The sequence below is a fragment of the Ailuropoda melanoleuca genome, chromosome 13, assembly GCF_002007445.2.
Source record: "Ailuropoda melanoleuca isolate Jingjing chromosome 13, ASM200744v2, whole genome shotgun sequence".
NCBI classification, from domain to species: domain Eukaryota; kingdom Metazoa; phylum Chordata; class Mammalia; order Carnivora; family Ursidae; genus Ailuropoda; species Ailuropoda melanoleuca.
The window spans coordinates 20,086,302-20,111,895 of NC_048230.1; the positions used below are offsets into that span (position 1 = coordinate 20,086,302).

General features: G+C 40.8%; 2 protein-coding genes across 9 annotated transcripts in view; one reads left to right on the top strand and one right to left on the bottom strand.

The window, feature by feature from the left end:
* MBTD1 (mbt domain containing 1) overlaps window positions 1–19,592 on the top strand; it is a 67,397-nt gene extending 47,805 nt beyond the window's left edge. For 7 of the 8 annotated variants that reach the window (XM_034641535.1, XM_034641536.1, XM_034641534.1 and 4 more), the window contains 6 exons: window positions 264–368; window positions 5,074–5,221; window positions 6,095–6,177; window positions 6,603–6,837; window positions 7,339–7,416; window positions 16,352–19,592. In XM_034641535.1, coding sequence (XP_034497426.1) covers window positions 264–368; window positions 5,074–5,221; window positions 6,095–6,177; window positions 6,603–6,837; window positions 7,339–7,416; window positions 16,352–16,470 — 768 coding nt within the window. In that variant the 3' untranslated portion in view covers window positions 16,471–19,592. Of the gene's footprint in view, window positions 1–263; window positions 369–5,073; window positions 5,222–6,094; window positions 6,178–6,602; window positions 6,962–7,338; window positions 7,417–16,351 lie in introns of those variants that run through there. The other variant, XR_002144030.2, reaches the window with a different exon arrangement.
* A 3,159-nt stretch (window positions 19,593–22,751) lies between these two features.
* LOC100463597 (nucleoside diphosphate kinase B) lies at window positions 22,752–25,124 on the bottom strand. The gene is made up of 3 exons (XM_034640580.1): window positions 24,982–25,124; window positions 24,108–24,220; window positions 22,752–23,003 (listed from the first exon to the last, which is right to left on the bottom strand). Exons 1-3 carry the CDS (start codon window positions 25,006–25,008, stop codon window positions 22,886–22,888), a joined length of 258 nt encoding a protein of 85 aa, XP_034496471.1. The 5' UTR covers window positions 25,009–25,124; the 3' UTR covers window positions 22,752–22,885.
* Window positions 25,125–25,594: the final 470 nt, after the last annotated feature.

Sequence of the window (25,594 nt, forward strand, 5' to 3'; positions counted from 1 at the left end):
AATCACAGTTACATTTGTTCACTTAAAAGGATTAAGACCTTGTGATCCATAGGTGTCACAACTATTGATTATAATTATTCTGAAATTCTGTCTATTTACCTGAATTCTCTCTATTCTCTGACGGAAGTTTGAGTTATAATATTAGGTAGGTAGGAGAAGGTATTTGGTATTTTCATCTGATAAGCATTTTCAAATTGGTAATATTTTAATTATTTAAATGATAACATTTGTAACAGTGGATGTGCTTTCATGTAATTCTTTAGGTAAAAGAAGTAGACCAGAGTGGGGAATGGTTCAAGGAAGGAATGAAATTGGAAGCTATAGACCCATTAAATCTTTCCACAATATGTGTCGCGACTATTAGAAAGGTAAGACTATAGGTTTTCAAATATAGAAATGCAATTGTAAAAACTGGGTTTAAGGTAATAGGAGAAGGAGGCAGCATATTCAATCTGACATAAAAGGTATGTATCTGGATCTTCCCTGGGGAGAAAGGATACTAGTAAAACAAATTTCAATTTTCATAAGTGTTTTTATATAGCTTGTTGTTAAGATTGTCATCTTGAGTTTGCTGCTTTTATTTATTAAGGTATATATTCTGAGTTAGAGGAAGAATATTTATTTAAGTTACTTCCTGTTCAGAGCTAATCCAGCACAGAATTGTAACAAGGCCAAATTTATCTTTAGTTTCCTGTTTTTTTTTCCTTTTGTACTTTTTTCTTCTTTTGGTAGTACTTAATTTCTTCTTCCTTTTTTTTTTTTTTTTAAGGTTTCATTTATTTATTTGACAGAGAGAGAGCGCACAAGCAGGGGGAGCAGCAAGCAGAGAGGGAAGCAGACTTCCAGCTGAGTAGGGAGCCCGATGCGGAACTCAATCCCAGGACTCTGGGATCATGAGCCAAGCCCAGGGCAGACGCGTAACAACTGAGGCACCCAGGCACCCCCATTTCTTCTTTTTTTCCTCTCTCCTGAAGCTGCTTTTATGAAAAGATATAAAAGAGTGTTTCTCAATTCAAGTAGGCATTAGAATACCCTGGGGAACTTAAAAAAATACAGGTGACCAGACCTCTTAAGTGCCCACCCCATCCCTGTTCTAATTTCATCAGTCTGCTGGGGGACCCTAGCATTTCCTTTTTTTTTTAAGTCCCCAGGTAATTCTCTAGTACACCCATGGTTAAGAATCACTGATGCAGAGTCTGTTTACATAAGGGTATAGCTTAAATTGTGATTTGCATTTCAATCCAGTTTAAAGCCTTGAGCCAAAAGAATTAAAAACAGTTATGATTGCTGCCATGTCCAAGGCTCTTATGCTCAAGGTCACACAGCTAAACGAGAGCAGCTCTAAGCTAATGTTCTTCCGCTTTACCTCATTAGTCATCAGAATCACCTACTATGATTTAAAACAGATTTCCGGGGTGCCTGGGTGGCTCATTTGGTTAAGCGTTCAATTTTTGGTTTCAGCTCAGACCATGATCTCAGGGTCATAGGATTGAGCCCCATGTTGGGCTCCATGCTCAGCATGGAGTCTGCTTGAGATTCTCTGCCTCTACCCCTCTCCCCACGCTCTCTCTCTCTCTCTCTGTCCCTTGCTGTCTCTCAAATAAATAAAATCTTTAAAAAAAATTACTTTTAAAAATAAATACATAAATAAAAATAAAACATAGATTTCTGTGACCTACTCCAGACCTACTCAATCAGAATCATAAGAAGCATTACATACGATAATGTATTTGTTCAAAAAAGATAAAATTCTCTAGGTGATTCTGATAGTCAGTTTGGGGAACGAAGGCCATTGGTTTGTACTTGAAAAAGCTCACTGTCTTGTGGAACAAGGTAAGATATATAAAAAGAAGTTTGATTCAGGATCAGCTATGACTTAAGAAAGGTACTCAGTACTATTGGAATTCAAATAAAGGAGAGATCACATTGTCTCAGAGAATCAGAGAAAGCTTTATAGAAGAAAAAATATTTGAAAACTTTACCTTGAGGGTTGGGAAAAACAGCCCAGCAGAGATGCCGGGAGGAAACTGTTGTAGAAAGAGAATGTGCACAAAAGCATCGAGATAGGAAAACACAGGCCAGGTTGAGGAAAAGACAAGTTGTTCACACAGTACACATCAAACAAGTTGTACTGTGGGGCGCCTGGGTGGCTCAGTTGGTTGAACGTCCGACTCTTGATTTCGGCTCAGGTCGTGATCCTCAGGGTCATGAGATCAAGTCTTAAGTCAGGTTCCATACGCAGAGCCTGCTTAAGATTTTTCTCTCCCTCCCCTGCCCCCCTGCCACCCTCCCCCTCTACATGCACTCGCTCTACCCTCCCCCTCCCCCAGAAAAACTTTTCACTGAGTATTCTGGCCAAGGCTTTTCTTTTATAAGGAATAGAAACCCACTCAAGTTAGCTTTAGGAAAGTTACCCTAAGGCCAAAGCAGTGTCATAGACATTCAAGGACGCAGGGATGAGAACCTGAAAGCTATCAACCCAGTGGAATTTTCTCCACTTCTCCAGGCCTCTTTGTCCCATCTGTGCTCTGAGTCTCTGCCACTTGTCTTTCACTCTTGGGGTTGGAGTTCTGCTCACTCATGTGTGGCCACTAGCTCCGTTCTGTATGATAGGCTTTCAGTTCCAGCTCCAGCCCATGACTTGACAACAGTCTCGGTGTCTGTTAGTCCTAATCCTGAGAGAGATTCTGGCTGAGCCGAGCCTCTGGCTTGGTCCGCTAAAGGTTATATATTAGTCCCTACTCTAGTCAGTGCAGTTAGAAAAGGGGAAGGGAATCCCGTGTGGGTGAGGGTAGCCCATTCCAAAGGTGTAGGCAAAGCTATTAAGCTTGAAGAGATAGTTACTGTGCGTATCCAACGTAGAAGAAACAACTAGGAGAAAGGCACTTTGGGGATAGAAACTAAAAGATGATGTGGAACCAGGTCATGCCGGCTTCGGTTCTTTTTTTTTTTCTTTCTTTCTTTAAGATTTTATTTATTTATTTGACAGAGAGCATGGGTTGGGGGGGAGAGGGGGCAGAGGGAGAGGGAAATGCAGGCTCTTCACTGAGCAGGGAGCCCAAGACTCAGAGATCATGACCTGAGCCAGAGGCAGATGCTTAACTGACAGAGCCGCCCAGGCACTGGCTCATGCAGGCTTTGAATACTTGGTCAGGCCATCTGAGCTTGCTCTGGTGAGCAGCTAAGTTGGAAGAGCTTTCTGGTGTGAATGGAGGTCATACCAAAGAACAGTTAAGCTGTGTAAGACGGGAAATGTCCAGAGAGGAAGCCTGAAAGCAGTGTTCTCAGTGTAAAGGAGAGAGAGTTCATGGCACAGATAGAGGGACTGACTTTAGAGGGAGTCCTCGGACCTGGTGCTTGCTTACCTTTGAAACTGGCTTTGACACCCTGCATGGACTCTTGAGAAGGTGTGTTTAGCACGCACAGAGGGGAGAAGGCAGGACTAAGACCCTGCAAGGGAGACAAAGCTCCCAATAGAACTGGAGGAGTTGTGAGCATGGAGGTCGGTTACTGAAGCAATGTGCGTAGGTGACATCACCAAAACAGAAAAGAAAGGGCCAACGTCAAATATGTAAGGGTTGGAGGTGAAAGGACGGCACCAACAGGAACATCACCAGACAGGAGAGATGAGATAGTTCAGTGGACTGTAATGTAATGAGAGTCTGGGAGGAAACGTTTCAGAAAGTTGACAGTAGTCAGCAGGTATGGGATACTTCAAGGTGGCTGAGGTTTGAGGAGGGTGCGTGTTGGGGAAAAGGCACTGGATTTGACAAACTTAGCCACTGGTGATTTTAGCATTTTAGTAGGACCAGGACAGAAATCAGACTGCAAAGACTTCACAGTATATACCTGACAGTGGGTCTCTAAGTGAAGTATCTCAGAGTTCATTGTACTGTTCTTGTACCTTTTCTGTGAGCGTAAACTGTTTCAAAAAAAAAAAAAAAAGGTATTTTTAAATATTTTTAATGTAACGGAAATTGGGAGGCATTAGAGTATAAGAAATAGTGTTTTTTGGGGGCGCCTGGGTGGCACAGTGGTTGAGCGTCTGCCTTCGGCTCAGGGCGTGATCCCAGCGTTGTGGGATCGAGCCCCACATCAGGCTTCTCTGCTGTGAGCCTGCTTCTTCCTCTCCCACTCCCCCTGCTTGTGTTCCCTCTCTTGCCGGCTCTCTCTCTCTCTGTCAAATAAATAAATAAAATCTTTAAAAAAAAAAAAATAGTGTTTTTTGGGGCGCCTGGGTGGCACAGCGGTTAAGTGTCTGCCTTCGGCTCAGGGCGTGATCCCGGCATTATGGGATCGAGCCCCACATCAGGCTCTTCCGCTATGAGCCTGCTGCTTCCTCTCCCACTCCCCCTGCTTGTGTTCCCTCTCTCGCTGGCTGTCTCTATCTCTGTCGAATAAATAAATAAAATCTTTAAAAAGAAAAAAAACTTAAAAAAAAAAAGAAAGAAATAGTGTTTTTTGGAGCAAAGTACCAGTGGTAATAGGATAAGATGGAAAAGTTTGTCTTGGGGGGTAGGGTACTACATCTTACAACAGTCGGGGTGCAAAGAAAGGAATATGGGGACCCTTGCACAGGGTGGCCTTAGTTTCTCTTATCAGTAGCATGGGTGTGTGTAGCATAAGAGAGGTAGAGCGGAGACTTGACAAGGCTGGGAAAGGTTTGGAAAAACTCCTCTGTGTGCTATATCAGAAGGAAAGAAGTAAAGTTACGCTGAATAAGACTCCGAGCCTCGCCGAGACAAGACGGTTAAATTGGAGAGGAGCACTCAGCCTTGTTTCATGGGGCCACAGCAGCCAGCACCTTAGCCACTGGCAAAGGCACTGTTTGTCCTAGACCTCCGAAGTCACTTCTGTGTAACCCTGCTTTTGTTCTGGTACACACTGCAGTCTTCGGAGGTTTTTCATTATCACTTCAGTTACTAACGTAATTCAGTGAAGAAGCATTTTTCACTTTAAGAGACCTTTATGTAATAGATTTTCCTTTCTTTTAGAATGTCACTTATTTTAAAGGATCGCTTTTATAATAGTGGTATCTAATTTCACATACTTGGAATTCTCTTAATTTAAAAGGTGCTGGCTGATGGATTCCTGATGATTGGGATCGATGGCTCAGAAGCAGCAGATGGATCTGACTGGTTCTGTTATCATGCAACTTCCCCTTCTATTTTCCCTGTTGGTTTCTGTGAAATTAACATGATTGAACTTACTCCACCTAGAGGTACTTCATCCTAATATGTATTTGGGTCTTCATCCTTGCCTTCTTTTTACATGGTGTCTACTTACATCATTTAACACAGCCCTGGATTTTCTGCTGTGTGAACCTATGATATGTGTGTCCATGTATATAAACATACATATATACAAGAGCTGTGGAGTGCTCTAAAAATATAAAGCGCTGTATTCTAGCTAGCTTTAATAAATTACATTAGTATAGAATTTTCCTGAGTATTTGTACATTTTATAATATGAATTGGTATTCTCTTAGCCCTGTTGAGATGGTGATGTATGCACACATAAACTTATGTTAAAAATAGATACAGGCTAAAGCCTTTGAGGGAGAGCAAGTTTCCATCTTTGGAGTGTCATGTGACTTTTAAAAAAATAAATAAATAAGGCATAACCTTAAATAGCTCTCAAGGCCTAACCAGTGTCTTTCCTAATTTCAATATCAAAGCCTTGGGTTTTTCTCTTAAGAAGAGGAGAAAACTAAAAACAGAGGTCTGTAAAACTAGTATTTGCCCAGCCAGTTTTCTTTCTTGCAAAGAAAGAAAAACATTAGTGTGAGGTATTAAATGCTAGACTGTCCTAAGCCTAGGATTTTAAAAGCAAAAGTCTGGAATTCTTGTAGTAGACAGGAGAGAGACACTTTTGCATTAGGTAAGCAGGTGCACCTGTGTCTGTCTAGAAATGAAAGAAAATCCTTATAACATGGAGGAATGATTGCATTTGACAGTATTAGAGCAAGAGTTAAAAGTTTATTTTATAACCTAAAATCTGAGACTTTAGTGTGTACTAAGTTAACTTTTTATCTATATTTTAATATTTTGCTAATTTTAAATGAACTGCTGGTTAAATCAGGTGTGTTTTTCAGGTTACACAAAACTTCCTTTTAAATGGTTTGACTACCTCAGGGAAACTGGCTCCATTGCAGCACCAGTAAAACTATTTAATAAGGTAAATTTAAATAATGGCATAATAATTACATGGAATTTTTTTGATGCCTTACAAATGCAAATCATTGTTGATCAAAATGTCTTTGCTTTAGAATTTCTTAATGGAGATTAATAACAAACAAATATATAGTGATAAAACAGTATATTTTCTTTGCCTAGGATATGAAGCTTGTTTTCAAATTTTGTTTCATTTTTAATCTGAGTAAAATAGAAATGAATACATTTCCTAACTAGTTCTTAAATTCTTCACCTTCATATGTTTTAATAATTAAAGAATTGTTTGTGATTTTTTTTTTTGATCTAAAATTAGGTTATTTGGTTGCACTGCTTCTTCCCCCCGCCCCCCCCCCGCCCCCCTTTCTTGGTGGTAGTGGACTCATGCCTTCTTCTTTTTACCAGTGGTAATGTTTGGCTTCTCTCTGTCAGGATGTTCCAAATCACGGATTTCGTGTAGGAATGAAATTAGAAGCAGTAGATCTCATGGAGCCACGGTTAATATGTGTAGCCACAGTAACTCGAATTATTCACCGTCTCTTGAGGATACATTTTGACGGATGGGAAGAAGAGTATGATCAGTGGGTAGACTGTGAGTCCCCTGACCTCTATCCTGTAGGGTGGTGTCAGTTAACTGGATATCAGCTACAGCCTCCGGCATCACAGTGTAAGTTGGTATACAGAAAAGGTGTCCTTTTGTAAAAATCAGCAATTCTCCAGAGGACTGTTTCACATAAGTCATCTTGTGAGCTCACAGGACAAGAATATACCTTTGTCTGATTGGTTGCCAGGTAAGATCTTAAGACTCCACAACACTATCACAGACTGAGACCATGAGCGCCACAGCAGTGTGAACCCAGTAGTCAGTTACATACTGACTCTAGACAGAAACACCGCAGTAAGAGCACCCTCCAAATGCAGCTAGACTTGTCCTAATGAGTTTGAAATTAGAGGCTAAAATGTACTGATATATAATGAGTGCTTACTGAATGACTAGTGGAATCTGTCTGGTATCATGGGTTTTACAGGAACAAGCACCCTTATTTTCCAAGCATCCTGTACTTTTTATAAGCATAATGGTCTTGGTAAAGATAATTCATCTAAGTTGCATCTAGAATTGTGTGCTCACGATGCTTATCTGGTACCAATTTTCCCTTTTATTTTTCAGCGTCAAGAGAAAGCCAGTCAGGTTCATCAAAACAGAAGAAAAAGGCTAAGTCCCAGCAATACAAAGGACATAAGAAAAGTGGGTCACCACATGGTGTTTATATACATTTCCTAAGTTGTTAACCAGTCGGGGTCACAGCATTCTTGCACAGAAGCTAGTACCCCTTGTGAGAGCCGATGACTGTGCATTTTGTATTTTGCTTAAAGGTGCAGTATGCCATAAAAGGCAAACCTTTTCAGTAATGAGAAACACATTTTAATGGACAGGAAAAATGTTCGCCGTAATATTTTAAAACATGTATGGTAAAAAATAGAGTACAAATAGTTCTTGAGATAATATGTAAACCTACTGAAAATTCTTTTTTTAAATCTTTTTTATAAAACTTTAAAAAGAGAAGTACTTGATATTTACAACAGACTTAGAGCCTAAGAAACCCATCCTTATAAAACAAAACTCTCTAGAATGAGATTTATAAGAAATTCAAGTTAATGGCTAACAAAATCAGGCTTAAAAATTTTTTTCTAAATATGCTTTCTATATTATTTTTTTTCTTACAGTGAATGGTTATTGGCATTAATAGCCAAAATAATATAGAATATATTGATAGCTCTATTTGATTCTCTTAAAGTCTTCCCCCACACACATGGGAAGCCACAGGTTTTTCTCTTCACGACACTTGTCGTGGAATATTCATTCTGAGATAAGATTATTTTTATAAAAAAGATACTTTTAAAAGTAAAAAGTACATTTGAGGATTAAAACTAAAACAGATTTTTCCAGCTGACTTGCCATATGTTCAAGTAAGTGTCAATCTGTCTCATTAACAACCGAGAGACTGAAGCAGCATGAAGAATCAAATATACCCTTACTTTCTGATTACAGTCATTTGTCTATAGATTTTTTTCCACCGGAGGACTAAAAACTTCTACCACCCACTGCCGTGGTGCTCTCGTGTCCTCCCGGCATGAAACCCACGTCAGCCTCAACACTGATAACCTCTAGGCCTTTCTCTCACCCTCTCTTTTATATCAGAGGTGTAGGCCTCCCGGTTTATCCAGTTCTTTTGCCCACTAGCTGCTTGCTAGTTTGATATTCACCTGAAAGAACTTCAGAGGACATTTCCAGACAGGCAGAGCAAAGCAATCCCCCTGTGTCTGGAAATGAGGAAGAAAAGTTCACGTGGCGGCTTTGTCAGGGGGCTAACCATAGACCGTGTGATCACTGAGCTTTCTCGGAGGTTGGATAGCACAGGCTGCCTTAGCCTGGCTTTTCACTTTCTATTGGACAAGACCGAGATTCAGAATTTTCTTTCCAGGGTGTTGAATTAAGAACATTTATTACTCCATGACATATTTTTTAGAATTTCTGAGCATTGGGTACTCAGTTCACATGCCTCCCTCAGTGTGACTTTTTGTGTGTTTGTTTCCAGCTTAAGGGGTTTAACGATTTTGAGTTAATGGGCCAGGGACATGGGAAGAAGTATGAAACTAATGAGGTAATAATATCAATATGCCAGTTTTTAGTGATGTTTAATAGTACCACATTTCTGGATTAGCTGGGAAAATGAATTTGGCTGTAAATATATACCATGTTCTTTAACTGTAACATTGCAATAGCTCTTAATATTATGGCATCATCTCATGCCCTTAAACTGTCCGTTGGACATAGGAAGGAAAAGGATTATGAGCCCACAGTCCCTTATTAGAAACCCTTGGGACCAGATGTGTTTTGGAATTCAGAATTTTTCAGATTTTAGAAAAGAAATATAGTGTGTATACATATATTATGTAACAACCCTTGCAGACTCTGGCACATTTTCTGAATCAAAATATATGTAAATGTTTACATTAAATGGGCCAAATAAAGATTATAAATAGTATCACCAAGTGAGGTCCAGTTTTGTTGCCAAGGTTTTACAGGAAAACTGTGAATTTTGGAATTGAGGATAAGGAATTGTAATGCCATGTAATGAAGAAGCAGCAGTCTTCACTGTGACTCTCTTTTCCTTTCATTGTTTTTGTATTGCTCACCAAATAGTTCATTAGACATTTCCTGCAAAACTTGACTTGCCCAAATAAAGAATTTGGGGTCCATAACCCTAATGTATCCATTGCGTACACTGTCTTTAGCAGATCAGCCACGAGCTCTTTTGTTTTTAAGTTTGCTTGGAGATTATTATATTCTGGCTCTGTGGTTTCATCTTCTAGCTCTTTGGTCTTTTTGTACCCAAAATCATCCATTGGTGTGTTCTTTGGTAGTGTTGTCTTTTGTTTGGTGGTTTTGTGTTTTGTTTTTTTAACAGAAATAGTTGGTCGGCTTCATTGTTCTAGCTTGTTTTGCAGTGATCTGTGTTGATGCTATAAAGGGATAACAATTAACGAGTGCTTTTGAATAATGATAATGTTCTGCCAAGAGGATCACACAGATAGTTGTATGCATGTGCTCTAGCCCATCTGAAAAGCCTTATTTTTTTCCAGGTGTAATAACTCTAGAGCAGGAAACCCAGCACACTAATTTCTGAACCATCTTCAGGGGCTGTGATAAGTAGTGGAGAGTTGGAATCCTCCTTGGATTTTTACCTCTGAGTGTGTCGTGCATTAGGAAAAGTCTAAATGATTTGCTGCACGTGATTTGGGTTTGGCCTTTGATAGTTGAATGTGTACTCGCTACTCGCTTAGTCTCCAGACCATTTTACATTTACATAGGAATACTGTCTGACTTAGATTTATCTTTTAGTCCTGATTTCGTGAAGCATAATTTCTGATTGCTCTTGCCTTGGTCATTTGTATACTCTGGAAGAAATGAGATATAATTTAGAGTCCCAGAGATATGTAAGTATCCTTCAGCTTTCAACCTGACTAATGCAATATGCTGGTTCAGTATTTGCAAAGTTTAGAGTACTTTTTATGCTGGTGAAAGCATCGTATAAGTCTTTGAAGGCCTGTGTTTGCTTATGAAAACTATAACCGAAAGGTGTTTCAAAAGAAATTAGATTGCTTAAGTACTTGGAGGCAACAAGCTATAAATTGTAGAAATGCTTTTCAGAGTAAGAATTGTAAGTGTTTTCTAAAAGACTGGATTGTAAAGCGAAAGGTAGGGGAGCACATTTCATATCAGTAAAATCCTTCCACCCAGATAATACATTTATTCAGCTCTTTGATTCTCCCCAAAAGCCAACATTTGGCCTTACGTGGGCAGTGAAATGCTACCCTCCAGGGAGGGTTTTAAAACCTTTTCTCTCTTCCATTAGATTTTCACACCCCCTCAAGCTAAAATTTTCTTGAAGGAAGTTAGCCAGCTGTTCTCCACACTAAATGTTCTGGGTAGTTCGTTTTGCTTTGTTGTATTTTCTTTCATTTTTTTAAAATTTTATTTTTATTTTTAATTTTATTTTTAAGTAGTCTGTACACCCCGTGTGGGGCTCGATCTCACAACCCCGAGATCAAGAGTCGTGTGCTCCACTGACTGGACCAGCCACGTGCCCTGCTTTGTTGTATTTTAAATTAAGATTCAGGAACCAGGATTACCAGACTCTCAGAGACCAGAAATAATCTCCCCCATCATTCATCCCGAACATACACCGCCACACGTACACACACTGACACTCCTTGTTTTCAGAAATACAGACCTTGCATAGTTGGTTCTCTTTGCAGAGTATCCTATGCAACACAGTCTTTCCTAGTTATAATGCACTTTTCTTACCACGCATGTAAGTAAAAGCTTACTTTAGTTTGACTTGATATTTAGAGAGGAAGATGCCAGTTGGGAAGAAGCCTGTCAGTTTGTCGAGCCTGCCCATGACAGGTGGGGTGCGGAGGAGCTTCTCTGGTGACGAAGAGTTGACTCCTCCTCCATATCGAACCCTTCCAGCACAGACAGCCCCGGAGGCCTTCCCACCTCCCAGCACTAGCCGAGAGTTCAGTCCCAGCCTCAAAACAGGTAATAGTCACCTCAGCACTGCAGGTACTGCAGGGGTGAAGGTCTGGGTCGGGCGGTGGGAGACAAAGCATGGTCTGGCATGACAGATGCTGACTCATTAAATTTTTCTTTTCTTTCAACTAAAAACTTCATCTTCACTAGTCCTTGGTAGTCACTTCACTAAGTTGAATCATCAGGGAGGGATTTTTATTTTCTTTTAAACCACTTCTGAGCCTCAAATTTAGGGTAAAGCTCATCATTTCAGTTGATTGAATTGTGAGACAGCTTGTACTGTTCCGTGGTTGCATTAAAATAGTTGAACATTTTCCATCACAGAATTCCATGTGGTGTGACCTGGGGGAGAAATACACCATTAGGGATCAGCCTGATTAATCAGACCCAAAGATGAAGCTTTTCGTCTCTCACTCACTAGGAAGGATGTGTTTTGCATTCCTATGGAATTTGGGTTCTGGTGGTGACAGTGTGACCACCATTGTAGTTGAATGACATGAACTTGGAGATAAATACTTGTACAGTTTGGGTGTTGAATGTGAGTAAAATTCATTCCCATAACTTCATGTTTCTATATTTACACTGATTCAGTAAGTGACATTTAATTTAAATTTAATTGGTTTGGCCAAGCTAGTAGATTGTAAGGAAAACTGCAAAAGGTTTTGCCCTTCGTAATTGCTAAGAGCAAACGTATTGTCATAGAGTATCAGAAAGGCTTTACTTGCATGTGATGAACTTCAGACATGAGTACAGAGAGACAGCTTCACGGCCAGAGTCGTACAGGCCTTGGCATATGTTCTGCCGTATCCAAGCTGTTGCTTTTAAACTCGGTGGTTTTATTTAATCAGTAGTCTTCAGAGTGCCTCTTGTGTGTTGAAAACCCTGATGGGACTTAATACCTAGCTCTGTTTTCTTTTTCTTCCTCTGTTTGATAATGCCTTTTTACCTGAAGTTTTTTGGGGTCTTGGTTTTTGCGGGGGTTTTTTGGCTTTTTTTTTGTGGTTGTGTGTTTTTGTTTGTTTATTGCCTTCTAAGATGTGTTCTTTTTAGCATTTGCCTTCCCACCGGTGTATTAGGTTATATTCATCCTCCCTAGTCTGCCTTTCTGACAATCACTCTGATATCCTTGTATCTAGAGGAAATTACTATGCCTTTTTTGTATAAAAAATAGGTTAGGACTACAAGTGTAAGTTTATATGCTCCTTAGTGGAAAAACGTTCAAAGTCTTAAGAACATTTCAATTTCTTTTCTTGTTTGTGTCTCTGACTTTGTTTTTGTACTTGTTATTTATGACATAGTCTTCTTTAACCTAAGTCATTAACTATAGACATTGTGAGCTCTGAATATGTTTGAATTTTTATTGGATTTTAGGTGTTTTCTTTAAGCATTGGGCTAATTTAGAAGGCGTGTGTCGTGTTTGGTTAGAGATTACTGATTCATGTAAAATAAAACTTCTAGGATTGGCAAAACCCAAGAACTCAGAGTAGACGCATGGGACGGAAACCAGGGGGCCTCTTACATGATGCCCTTCTTCCACCACTGTCTGTAGTTCTCATCCAGGGGCCCATCTCATGGGACGTGGTGTGATCTTACTCTGCTGAAGCCATATGGGGACTGCATTCCTGTCCTAACCAACTGAAAGCTGCAGTTTGATTAGCCACTGGGAATTTATTATTTATGGATTTCCCCAGCTAGGAAAACATGATTTCCATTAGTTTATCTCCTGAAATGTTAGTGATTAGAGTCCACAAAGTGACTTATTTTTAAAAACGGAGCTCAGAAAATGCACTTGCATAGAAGTTGACATTCGGCCACAGGGTCTTTTTTATTTCATCCATCATTCATTGAGAATAAGACCTGGAAAAGAGAAATGATTAGCGTGAAGATACCAGACAGGCTTTATTTTAGGTTCCATGAAAACAGTGAAACTTTGCATGGAAGCATTCCACATCTGAGTGAACGTTTCACCTTTATCTTGAGTTACTTTTTTTTAAGCACATTGTTTTCATATTTTAACATGCATAGAAGCATAATCCAGAAATTTGTTGTTAGTAGTAAATGCAAATAGTTTCAGAACTGTTTAGAATCTCAACTTACCTTTATTAATTTCAAAAAACAAAGCAGAACAACATTGGTTTGAATGGAACATGTCTGGTCTTGAAGCACAGGAGTTCTTTTCTCATTCATATAGCCATCTGACCATCCTATAGCAAGATACTCTTTCAACTAACCTTTTATCGTGGGTACTGCACCTTTAATGAAACTTGGGGGGGGGGGTTGCCATGTGTTTATTTTCATGGTATTGTTCAAATGTCCTTAACAATTAATGTGTGTTGGTTAGATTTGAAGGATAACTGTTATATACTTGATACTCTCCATAAAAGCGTTTTTAATTATATCAAGTACTTTTTTATAAAGACAATAACTGCACAGTCTTGTTTGCTTTGACTTTCAACAGTCTGATTCGTGTTTGTTTTGCTATTATTATAGGCATAGCGTATTCACTTTTCTGTCTTTGGGCTATGAAATTTTTTAACACCATTACCAAAACAAGTACCAAAGTAAAATGAAATGAACTGACATCTCTCAAAAGATTATTCTTTAAATTATTAAATAAGATGTCAAAGACCGCTATTTTTTTAAGGTTTGGGGTTTTTTTGTGTTTTGTTTTGTTTTGTTTTTGAGTAACCTCTACACCCAGCATGAGGCTTGAACTCAAAACACCAAGATCAAGAGTCTCATGTTCTGCAGACTGAACCAGCCAGGCGCCCCAAAGACCACTATTTTTGGAACAAATCTTTTGTAAATAAGATCAGGACAGAAAATATTTTTCTGTGACTGTACTATTTGACTTTAAAAGTGTAACCATTTTAGGGTACCTGGGTGGCTCAGTCGGTTAAGCATCTGCCTTGGGGTCAGGTCATGATGCCAGGGTCCTGGGATCGAGTCCCACATTGGGCTCCCCAGGCTCCCTGCTCAGCAGGGAGTCTGCCTCTCCCTCTGCCCCTTCCCCCTGCTTGTGCAAGTTCTCTCCCTCCCCCCCCACAAAAATAAATAAATAAAATTTTTAAAAATAAAAAAAAGTGTAACCATTTTAATATCGTTCCACATGGTGACACTGTCTAGTTAGTGCTTCATGAAAACTTATTTGGCTTACTATTCATCTGAATACTCTGAGTCCTAATTCTTCTCATAAATTGACCTTTTTTTTCTGTATAAGCAGTTCCCAATTTACGTTCCATATATGTACGCATCCTCTCTTTCCAGTTGTAATGAAAAGATCCATAATGGAAGAAACAAAAAGTTTGCACTTTCTGTTTGGAGCCAGTGCCTACCGGAAGCAGACAGGTTCCCTCAGGGAGTAGCAGCACGCCAGCATGAGTGTGAGTCGCGTGCTGCACGTACACACTCGGAGCAGGCACCGTGGCAGAGGGAGCTCAGGCTGCCCAGCCACCGAGCACAGCAGCCAGCGAGTTCCCACTGAGCACAGCCCCTGGAGAGGGCTGGCCTCCTGTTGCCGAGTCTCCCTGCTTTCCCAGGTCGTAGGTGAAATCTCTTGTTTCAGATTATTCAGTCACATTCAAAAGAACCATGGGACACAGGCGAGGGAGTGGGAAGGACAGTTTGTGACTTCTGATGTAGTCCATCAGTGTGCTGAAGAAATCAGAGAAGAAAACTAGCACTGCTCACCGTGGGATTAGATTCCAGTCTGTATTACTGTTGGCATACAAGATCACCCATCCTTTCAGTTATTTGGAATTTGACCAGCTCAATTTCGGTTAAACAGTAACATTTTTAAGAAACCTGGACACATCTCTGAGAGGTTGGTAGTTACTAAGACTAGTTTTTAGCACCTAGCTGAGATAATTTTTATTTAAAAAATAGGGGAGTAAAAAGATAGAATCTCAGAATTAAACAGCCTAATGTTTTTGCCCAACACCACTCCTGGGCCCAGCAAAGAAAAAATTTCTCTTTCTCTTCATCTTTGCCAGTGCATTAGAAAGAGCCCTCCCACCTGTCCCTAAGGATTCTGAGTAGCATGACTTCAGTGCCTGTCAAGAAATCTAAACCCCACTGAAAATATTAGAAACTGAAAAACAATTGTCCACAGAAATAAGACCTACTGGACCTATTTATAAATTGAGGGCTGCCTATACTGTTGGTTTGTTTCCATTAAAAAGGAAGTCATCGGGGTGCCTGGCTGACTCAGTTGGTAGAGCATGCGATTCTTAATCTCAAGGTCGTGAGTTCAAGCCCCTTGTGGGGCATGGAGCCTACTTAAAATTTTTTTTAAAAAAGGAAAGGGGAAAAAGGAAGTCCTCAGATAAGAACTCCGGCAGGACTGCCGTTAGGTGATGCCATTGGCAATGTTCGCTGTTCTGCACCAGTGATTTTCACATTGCCAATGTCAGTAGTGTTATTTTACCTAAAATGATTACTCGAATTTTCCATGATTTTAGTTTTAACATAGATGTTTATCTAATGTCAGATTTATTGTTTATTTTTATAAATATGTAAATTCTGTATACACATAGTATCCATCTTGATGATAGAATACTTTGTATTATTTATAGTACTATTTTAATATCAGATTTATATCATTTTTCTACAGGGAGTCTTTTTAATAAAGGTGCTCCTTGGAAATAATGAGATTACATTGAAGTCCTATTTATTGTGTTGTAACTTATTTTAAATATTATAGTTCGGAATCATGTGAGAAATAGGTCATTGTTGTATAGACCTTGACATAAAAGTGAATACTTCACTATAAGAAAAATTCTAATTATTCTTGCCAAATTAGTGCTCACTATTTCCTTGACCATTTCATTGAAAATGTCCATCGTGCAGGGTCCAGCTTGCAGTAGCTCACTATTCCTTTACGGAACTTGTCCTTGACTGCTGATATACTTTGAAAATTAAAATGAATTAAATGTTTGTACTTCAGGGGGTGAATTTCAAAGAGTTGTTGAAGACATGAAGAAGCCTTACTAACTGTAAAGTTGGTGGAGTCTCAAGATGGAAAGTAATCTGAATATTCCAGAAACACTTAATAACATCCCATGCGTTTCTGTCTTTCATGCAGTGACTACATTGCAGCTGAAGGAGGAGTTGATAGACGGAGAGGATTATAACTTCCTCCACGGAGCATCGGATCAGGAAAGCAACGGCTCTGCCAACTTCTACATCAAACAGGAGCCCTGAGAGGGCTCCAGAACTGAGGGCGGCCGGGGAAGAATTTTACACCGGACTGATTTCTAATCACTCGAGCTGTACAGCGGGGCGATTCTACTGGGACATTTTGCTAAACATAGAAAATTTCAGTTCCAGATTTTTCAGGTGGGTAGGGAAACTATTTTAGTCGTGGGGGGAAATTTTTCAATTTATAAAGATGGACAATTTTTGTGTTGTATTTGAAGCTTTTGAAAGAATTTTGTAATATTTTCCAAGTTTGGATTTATGTGCATTGTTAACAACTGAAATTCTAACTTTTTGGTAAGATTAAAGTTTAGGTAGCAGGATTGAAGGAAATGATTTAAGAAGGATATAGTTGTAAATGCAAATGAACTGTCATTACAAATGAACCTTTTTGGTACCTGTTGGGAGATTTTGGGATTTTAGAAGTTAGGCCAGTCACATCTCCAGCTTCTTTTGCTGCAGAAATATGCAACTGAACCCCCCTCTCATGGAGGGTTCGTCACCACATAGATCATGGAAGGGGTAATTAATTCTGCTCGTTGGCATTTTATTGCAGCCCATTTTAAATGTTTGTACAGAAATGTTTTTCATTCTGTGAAGATTTATTTGGAGTTCTATATGAAACTGGAAGAACTCTGGATACTTTTATATGTTCTCTTTTAATTAAAAAATGATTAAAATTATCCTAACACTAAAGTGTTAAACTGGAATGGTTGACAAAGATAAACAGGATCTCAGTCTACGCATTGAGGGGTTGGGGAAAATGCAATATTGTCCTTCGTTCATTTTCTTTTCCTTACTAAAAGTTATCCCACAAGAGGGATTCTGATCAGTTTTCTGCCATTTCCCTCCATCTGTTAGATAATACTTAGTATAACCACACCCCAAAACAGATGTTCTTCTGTATTACCAGTAGAATCAAATCAAAAGTTGTTTAAAGCCAAAAATCAGTTTAGAATTCAAAATCATTCCAGCTCTGCTTTTAACTATCCTGGATTTGTTTTAAAAAAAAAAAAAAAAACTAATTTGAAAGAGAATTTAATTTTCTTAAAATTCCGTATATATAAGTATATATATATATATATATAGTATGAATTGTCTTTTAATTGTATTCAAAATTAATTTTAACAGTAATAACTGATTTGGACCATTTCAAACATTCCCTACTTTAAAATTCACATGGCTTCCTTTTAAAAAAAAAAAAAAAAGGATACAAGGGTAAATTGGTGAAAGGTTTGCTCTCTGCATTTTTCTAACTTTCTGAGTTGTGACTGAATGAGAGAGCTCTAGCGTTTACCAGTGAGGTTCATAAACTAAACTCTCAGGAATTAATTGCATCTGTTCTAGAAGTGCTTCTGGGTCTTAGCCTGGCCTCTTCAGAGTGGTAACATTGGCCATCTCCTCTGGAATATAGGTAGGGCTAATTAGAAATTAATCAAAATGATTAACCTCTAAAGTCCTTCAGCCTATGGAATGCTTTAAAAAAAAAAATGGTAATGGAAAGCCCCAGGAGACCATTTTAGGTAAGATTTTTGTTTGAATTTTAAAATGCATAGAACATTAAAAACCAGCAATTTATTTTCTAAAATATTGCTCTACTTTTGGGAATAATAGCATTGGTAATACGCACAGGTTTACCTCATTCTATGCAAGAGGGGTTAATAACATAAGGTTTTGTAGTTGCTACTGGAAGTAAAATTTGTTACTTTATAGTGTAAGAATGTATGGAATCGCATGTCAACATTTCTTAATACTGACTCTTTAGGGGCATAAATGCAGATCATATCAATGCCAAGTTGATTCTCGTGTCAAATACGTGTGAATTCAGCTGTTAAATTACTGGATATTTATCTTAAACAACCTTACTGAGAGGGACCTACTGTAAATGTGACATCCTCACACTTCCCAAATCTCCAGCTTTTAAGAATCTTCCCTTAAACGTAAAGCCTAGAAGACTTCCAGAGCAGGGCTTACCACAGTCTTCGTTGTCAGGCTCCGGTTCCGTGACAGGAGCCCAGGGAGCCAGCCGCAGGGCGTACTCGGCCGTACCTTGGGCTTAGGGGCTCTGGGGAACTGAGTAAACCAGGAGGGATCTGATTTGGAGCCTGGTAATTGGTTCTGTGCACAGTGCTCATTTGTAGCCAGATCTTAGAAGCTTCCAGTCATACGGCAAAACCAGGCTCTGAGTGCTTTCGAATGTCCCACCTGTTAGTGAAGTGTTTCTCGTCTTGATCCCATGACCAACAGTTAAACGTTGGCGAGGACTTCCTACGGTCTAAACACAGTCTGAAGCCCTCCTCATTGTTCAGGCTCTAACTCCTGCTGCTTCCGAACAGAAACAAGCTGGTGCAGAGGAGATAGATGTCTTAGCCATAACTCCAGTTGTACAAGCCGATAGCCCCCTTCTCTTTTACGGTTCAAAATGTACTGCTGACCTTGGGTTTGTTACCATTTTTTTTTCCTGTTAGGATTATTTGGGGATTTTTGGTAGTTTAAACTCTTTAACCTTTTCCTTGCTGTGTATGAGGAAAGCTAAAGCTGTTATCAACTTCTTATTCTACGGATACTAACACGGGTTTTCAGTGTTTGTTTGTTTTTATTATATTAATTTTGTGTGATGTGAATACCCTCTCCCATCAATACTTGTATTATGGTGCTATATATTTGGTAATGATCCTTTACTATTGGGAAGGGATTTTAAAAATACTGTGATGAAACTGGGTTGCTTCCTTTGATTTTCATATTTTAAATAAAGCCACAGTCATTTATACAAAAGAAAAGTATCTGTCCCTGGGCAAATCTTTTGAGGACAGAGGTCAAAGTAAACTGCATAAGGTTTTTACATCATTTCTGTATGTATTTGATATATAGATCAATATCTGTACAAATTTAATCTTTTATTTTCTTGGTAACTTGTGATCACTGAGAAAGTATTTGAGACTTTCTCATGAAGTGTATATAATGGCGTGAAAAATTCCTTCAGAGAAACTTATGTTCCTTTCATTTTTACCAAACTGCAAATTTTCAGCATGGATGTGAAAAGCATTAAAATTATAACTTTGTGTACAAGATGGAAATAATTCACTAAATTTGCCCTTTTTTACACAAAATAAAAACGTTAAAGTTAAGTTGTATCGGAGCAATTCTTTAATACACTTTGGTCTTTGAGGGGTTTCCTTTTTTATTCAAGATACTGAGTCCCTTCTATGAGCAACCACAAGCCCCCAAGAGAGCCAGGTGGGTTCCTTCCTCACAGAACCTGTGACCAGACAAGGGGAAAGCAGGCACGGGCACGTTGAGTGAGCAGTTTACTCCGGGCTGACAAGGGAGGACAGTATGCGGGTGGCTGTGTGGACGCGGCTGCTTTCGAGCCAGGATTTCACAGACGAAGGTAAACGGCCAAACCACAGCACGGGCATAGGGGAGTGCGGAGCCCTGGAGGGGAGAGTCCATCCCCGTGGCTAGAACATGGGTTTCAGGGTTGGTGTGCTTGCTGGGAGACTTTATTTTTTTTAAGCAGACAAAATTCATAGGATGTAAATAAATGATCCCAGCTGGCTCTTGCTGTTTCAGCAAAGAGGAAATGCACGACACCCTCCTTTACCAGCAACTAAGTCGTTAGTACATTATTCTATTTCTACTAAAAAATGCAGTTTGTAGAGAATTTTATGGATGTAAGATAACGGATTGGGTCTTCGGGGGTTAATTTCATCATCACACTTTAGAAAAATCTAACACACTGGAAGAAAAAAGTAGAACCTAATTTCTGCCCTGCTTTCTACCCTAAACGGCTTGAACGGTTGCCTAGTACATTGGAATTCCCAGCCTGGCTCTCATTTACAGTCCCATGAGCTTTGAGATACACATACTATTCTTGAAACCATTACATGCCCGCTGGGAAAGCTGGTTTCCTGGTGTGCTTTATGCCCAACATACGCTTTAAGAGTACCAAGTGTTTCCCCGAAAAAAATAACTCTTTACCCCTGCGGTGTTCATCCAGCCTTGTGAGATCAGGGGACAACAGTGAAGGATTTCCTCTTGCAGACTGTTACTGAGGCTAGGGCATTTAAATAATGCACTTAATATGTGTTTCCAAAACAGTTTTATGGAAAACATACAAGGTTCTGAAGGAGTTGTCTGCTTTCACACACCTAGCTGGAAGATAAGATGAGGTCCAAAACCCAAACTTACTCCAGAGGGCAGTCACTTTAATCTCACCAGAGTCAACCCTTTCTTGTTCAGTTCTACAGAATGAAGTCCCAAAGTTCACACCCTTCCTCTCAGCTTTCCCCACTCCAAATCTGATTTCAGTTACCCTCCAAACTCATAATTTTCAGAGATCACTTGGAAGGAAAACTAGGTAAGGTAGTAAAGCAGAGTGACCAAGAGCGTGGGGTCGGAAGCCAGCCGCTTCCACTGACAGTCTTTGTTAATTCTGTCACTCCGTTTTCTCGGCTGTAAAATGGGGATACGAGTACCAGTCTCGTAAGAGTTGTAAAGATTATAAATAAATTCATGTATGTACACTTGTTAGAAAAGCCTTGACACAGAATTTAAGCCCTGTGTGTCCCTGTGAGACAATAAATGCAGACCCAGGGCACCTGGGTGGCTCAGTTCAACAGCTGCCTCCAGCTCGGGTCATGATCTCCCACTCCTGGGATCAGGCCCCGCATCAGACTCCCTGCTTAGCGGGGAGTCTGCTTCTCTCTCTTTCCCTCTGCCCTTCTCCTCCCTGCTCGTTCTCCCTCTCTCTCTCTCTCTCTCTCAAAATCTTTAAAAAAAAAATGCAGGGACACCTGGGTGGCTCAGTAGGTTGAGTGGCTGCCTTCAGCTTAAGTCATGATCTCAGACCGAGTTCCACATCAGGCTCCTTGCTCAGCAGGGAGCCTGCTTCTCTGCCTGCGGCTCCCTGCTCTCTAGCTCTGACGAATAAAGTCTTTAAAAAAAAAATGCAGATGGGGCACTTGGGTGGCTCAGTCGGTTGAGTGTCGGATTCTTGGTTTCGTCTCAGGTTGTGATCTTGGGGGTCTTGGGATCAAGCCCCACGACCAGCTCCATGCTCAGCATGGAGTCTGCTTGAGATTCTCTCTCCCTCTCCCTCCACCCTTCCTCCCCCACACGTGTTGTCTCTAAAATAATTTTTAAAATGTGTATCTGCGGGCCTGCCCCCTCTGTAATTGTAATAGTCAAACTAACTTAGTGTGGTGAGAGCATGTAGCGTATATGAACATAATAACTTGAAAAATAATTTAGAAAATGTTAAACTTGTTGACTTCAAACTAAATTGACATTTTTTGCACCAAACTGTCAATGTATTTTTGTCATTGTCTTGTAGTCTAGCCATATGCATTAAAAAAGTAATATTCTTTCGAGTCTTTTATACGCAACTAGCATATAAAGCTTTCGCCAGTTGCCTAGCAGAAAATAGCTATTCATAAACCCATATTATTTCTGTTATCTCCTTTTTTTTCCTTTTTTCTTTCTTTTTTTTTTTTAAGAGAGGGCAGAGGCAGAGGGAGAATCTCAAGCAGGCTCCATGCCCAGCCCAGAGCCCAACACAGGCCTTGATCTCACAACCCTGAGACCATGACCTGAGCTGAAATCAAGAGACACTTAAACCAACTGAGCCACGGAGGCGGCCTATAAACCAGACTCCAGGTGATAGTGATCATTTATATTAATGGGTGCTATTTGGTATTGTCTTACAACTGCGCCATTCTAGCAAAATTAACCTTAAATGCAGGCAGTAAGAATTTTGTAACCAGTCACTGCTTCTAACCCAGAAAACAGGCATGATAACGTATCTCACCCCAGGGAAGAGTAAAAAGTGGGGTAGGGCTGCAGGGATTACTTTACCAGGGACCAGCCACTAGATACATTCTTTCTTTTAAAACTGCAATGCGGTGGTATTACCCTCATTTTACCCATGTCGTTATACTTCCATTTCCTCCTAACTTGCCCGGTTACCAGTGGACAACTTGACTACTCTTGTGTTTCACTCAACTTTCAACAAATTCACTGTACAGAAATACACATTTCTACATCCTCTAAGGTGGCTGGGATATTTCTTTTCATTATTTCCTTTAGACACACAGCCAATGCCACACTTGTCCTCTTCAGCCTCTCTACTTTACCTCCTAGAGTCTAGCAGTACATCCCAGTGCTGAGAAGGGGTCAGATCGTTCTTCCGCAGCAAGCAGGATCACTGAGTTCCGGATAATGCTACGAAAGCCAAGGAACCAAATCCCTTCTTCCAGTGCAGTATCAAGTAAGCACACGAGGCCGCACCAGTTTCCAAAGGCTTTATTGGTAAGTACGTTTTAGAAAAAATTGATTCTATTACTTCCAAGTCACCGGAATGAACAGCTGTGTCCAGGGACACGTCAAGTGATGCCAAAGGGGATGGATGCTTTGTCCCCCTTTATTCATAGATCCAGTCAAAAGCACAAGACTTGTAGTGGACCAGCTCTTCAGGCTTAAACCATAGGCTGATTTCTTTCTCTGCACTTTTTACTGAATCACTGCCATGAATGATGTTCCTAAGAAAGAGAACAATTACTAGTTACCACATTTTATTTATTTATTTATTTATTTTTTAAGTAGCCTCCACACCCAGTATGGAGCCCAACGTGGGGCTGGAGATCAAGACCTGAGCTGAGAGCAAGAGTCAGACACTTCACTGACTGAGCCACCCAGGCGCCCCAACTTACCACATTTTAAAGTGCCAAAGTCTGTTTATGGCTAAGGCAAAGGATAGTCACTGCAGACCTTTTCAGCCAAAGTGCCACTTGATCTTCCCCCAAAGTATTTCCTCTTAAAAGCAACTATAAAATTAGGGGCGCCTGGGTGGCTCAGTCAGTTGAGCATCTGACTCTTGATTTCGGCTTGGGTCGTGATCTCAGGGTTGCGAGATCGAGGCCCATGTGGGGCTCTGCACTCAGCGCAAAGTCAGCTTGGGATTCTCTCTCCCTCTTCCCCTCCCCCACCCAACCCCAAACCCCCTCTCTCTCTCTTAAAAAAGAAAAACTATAAAATTATAAATGTATTTGATCAAAAGTATCCCCAGGCTCAACTTTATTATACATACTCCCCAGTTTCCAAAACAGGGCCTGTACCCCAAGACTGCTGTGCCACAAAACATTACTTCTTGAATTTTGAAACACAGGGATAACGGACCAATAACCAAACTAGGTGGGGTCAACGGCCCTTTCTGCTGCGTTTTCATAAACATTCACTTGCAAAGCCCAACTGAAACACTCACGCTGAAATCCCTTTATTCCATCTGGATCTTAAAACTCTGTACAAAGTGTTTGTACAGATTTTATACAGTGAGGGAACCAAAAGGTTAAGTGGCACACCCACAGCCAGGGCACCACAAGGAGCATAGCCGAGGCGTTCCCCACACTCCTCGTTTTCTGCCCTGTCCCACGGGACCTACCACACACAGCTCCCTGGTGCAAGGCCTTAGGTAAAATTTTAAGTAGCCTAGGGAAATAACTACTGAAGAAAACCTTCATCCAGTGATCATTACCACCTAACTTTAAAAGTTCAGATTTTCCTGAAATTGGGATACACCTAAAATGTTTCATACCCCCACTGAAGTGCCTTTTGAGAAAAAGTCGTCAGCCCCCCTCAGGACTTACCTGCCAACTTGAATGCAGAAGTCCCCACGAATGGTGCCTGGCTTCGAATCCGCTGGGTTGGTCTCCCCAAGCATCATTCTCCCCGTCTTGACCACATTCAGTCCCTCCCAGACCTGGAAACAGTCAGGAAGAGGAACTACCATCAGATCTGTCAGCTGGGACCACTCCGGACAAACCTTCGTCCCTGCCTCACGGCATGCTTCCGTCAGGCCCATCGGTGACACGGTTAAGCAGCTCACCCCAATACGAGACAGCAGCGGCCTGTAGGAGCAGCTCTGTGCTCCATCCCGAGCAGACAGCTCGGATACAGAGAAACCATCCACCCAACCTGGGGACTTCCCGCCTAACTGAGAAGAGGATGAACAGGACAAAGAACCTCAGGCAGCCACAGCACAAGGAGAAAGTGATGAAGTGGGACGGGAAAGTGATCGTGCTGGAACGGATCAGGGGAAGAACAGGAGTGCAGGATACAGTGAAGATTCCTATGAAAGCAGAAAGTGCAGTCCGGGGAAAAACACGAACAAAGAGCTGTCCTCCGAGAATCGGGACCAATTTCAGTGCCTCCCTCCTGAACCTTCTATTCCTCTTCATTCCCAGCTGGACATTGATGCCAGAGGAGGAAAGAGACTGCTGCATTTCTAGCAGTGAGTCATACAGAACTTTTTCTAAGGTCTGGTTCCCCATGCTTTTTCCTCCCAAGCTCCTAGTTGCTCTGTTCACTAAGTAACTCCAGCAGGCTCCATTTGTCAAACAAGGAATCTGGAGTGGCCGGGAAGATGTCTAAACAGAGGACACGCTGCTGGCATTGAGCAAGCTGGGTTCTGCACCAGCCCTTATTCCCGGCCCCCCACTCCCGGCCCCCACAAGCACTTGCCATGGCCACAACCGGCCCGGAGTTCATGTACTTCACGAGCCCCGGGAAGAAGGGACGGTCCTTCAGGTCAATGTAGTGCTGCTTGAGGAGCTCCTCGGAGGCCTGGCACGAAACAGAAGGTCGCAGTTAGGATGTACACCCGAAGGGCTGAAAAATGGCTCTGTCCCATCCTCAGAACCCCCCATTCCCAAGGCGGGTTCTCCAAGTCCTGCAACATGTTAGCCCACATTCATAAGGCGCATATAGAAATCCTACCCAAACCCTGCCACAGGTACTCTTTTAGCAGAAAGACTGTTTGGATCATGAAGACACCCTCAAAATGTCAGTGGTATTAGTGGGGTTATCATCCTAAGAAGTAGGTGGCCGAGAATCTAGATGTGGAGGGTTAAGCGTTGTCTGCCTTTGAAGGAAATACGTCGGAGAGAGGTCATGTCAACTCTTCTGGCCCATTTCCAGTGCCCTTTCGGACATTTCACATGTTAACTGAAAACGTTCTTCTCTTCCCAGATGGGCTTGGTTAAGATATCAAGACTTACTTCTCCCTGAAAGTCCAGATCTGGACCCCAGATGTAAAGTGTGTAAATGCCGGGCCCTGCCCTAAACCGGGGGGGGG

Excerpts from the sequence above, each read along its gene's own strand:
- LOC100463597 (XM_034640580.1), bottom strand. The coding sequence starts at position 25,008 with ATGAACTCCGGGCCGGTTGTGGCCATG. Across the intron at positions 24,221-24,981 it reads CCGGGCCGGTTGTGGCCATG|GTCTGGGAGGGACTGAATGT; the intron begins GCAAGTGCTTGT and ends GACTGTTTCCAG. Across the intron at positions 23,004-24,107 it reads TTCTGCATTCAAGTTGGCAG|GAACATCATTCATGGCAGTG; the intron begins GTAAGTCCTGAG and ends TCTCTTTCTTAG.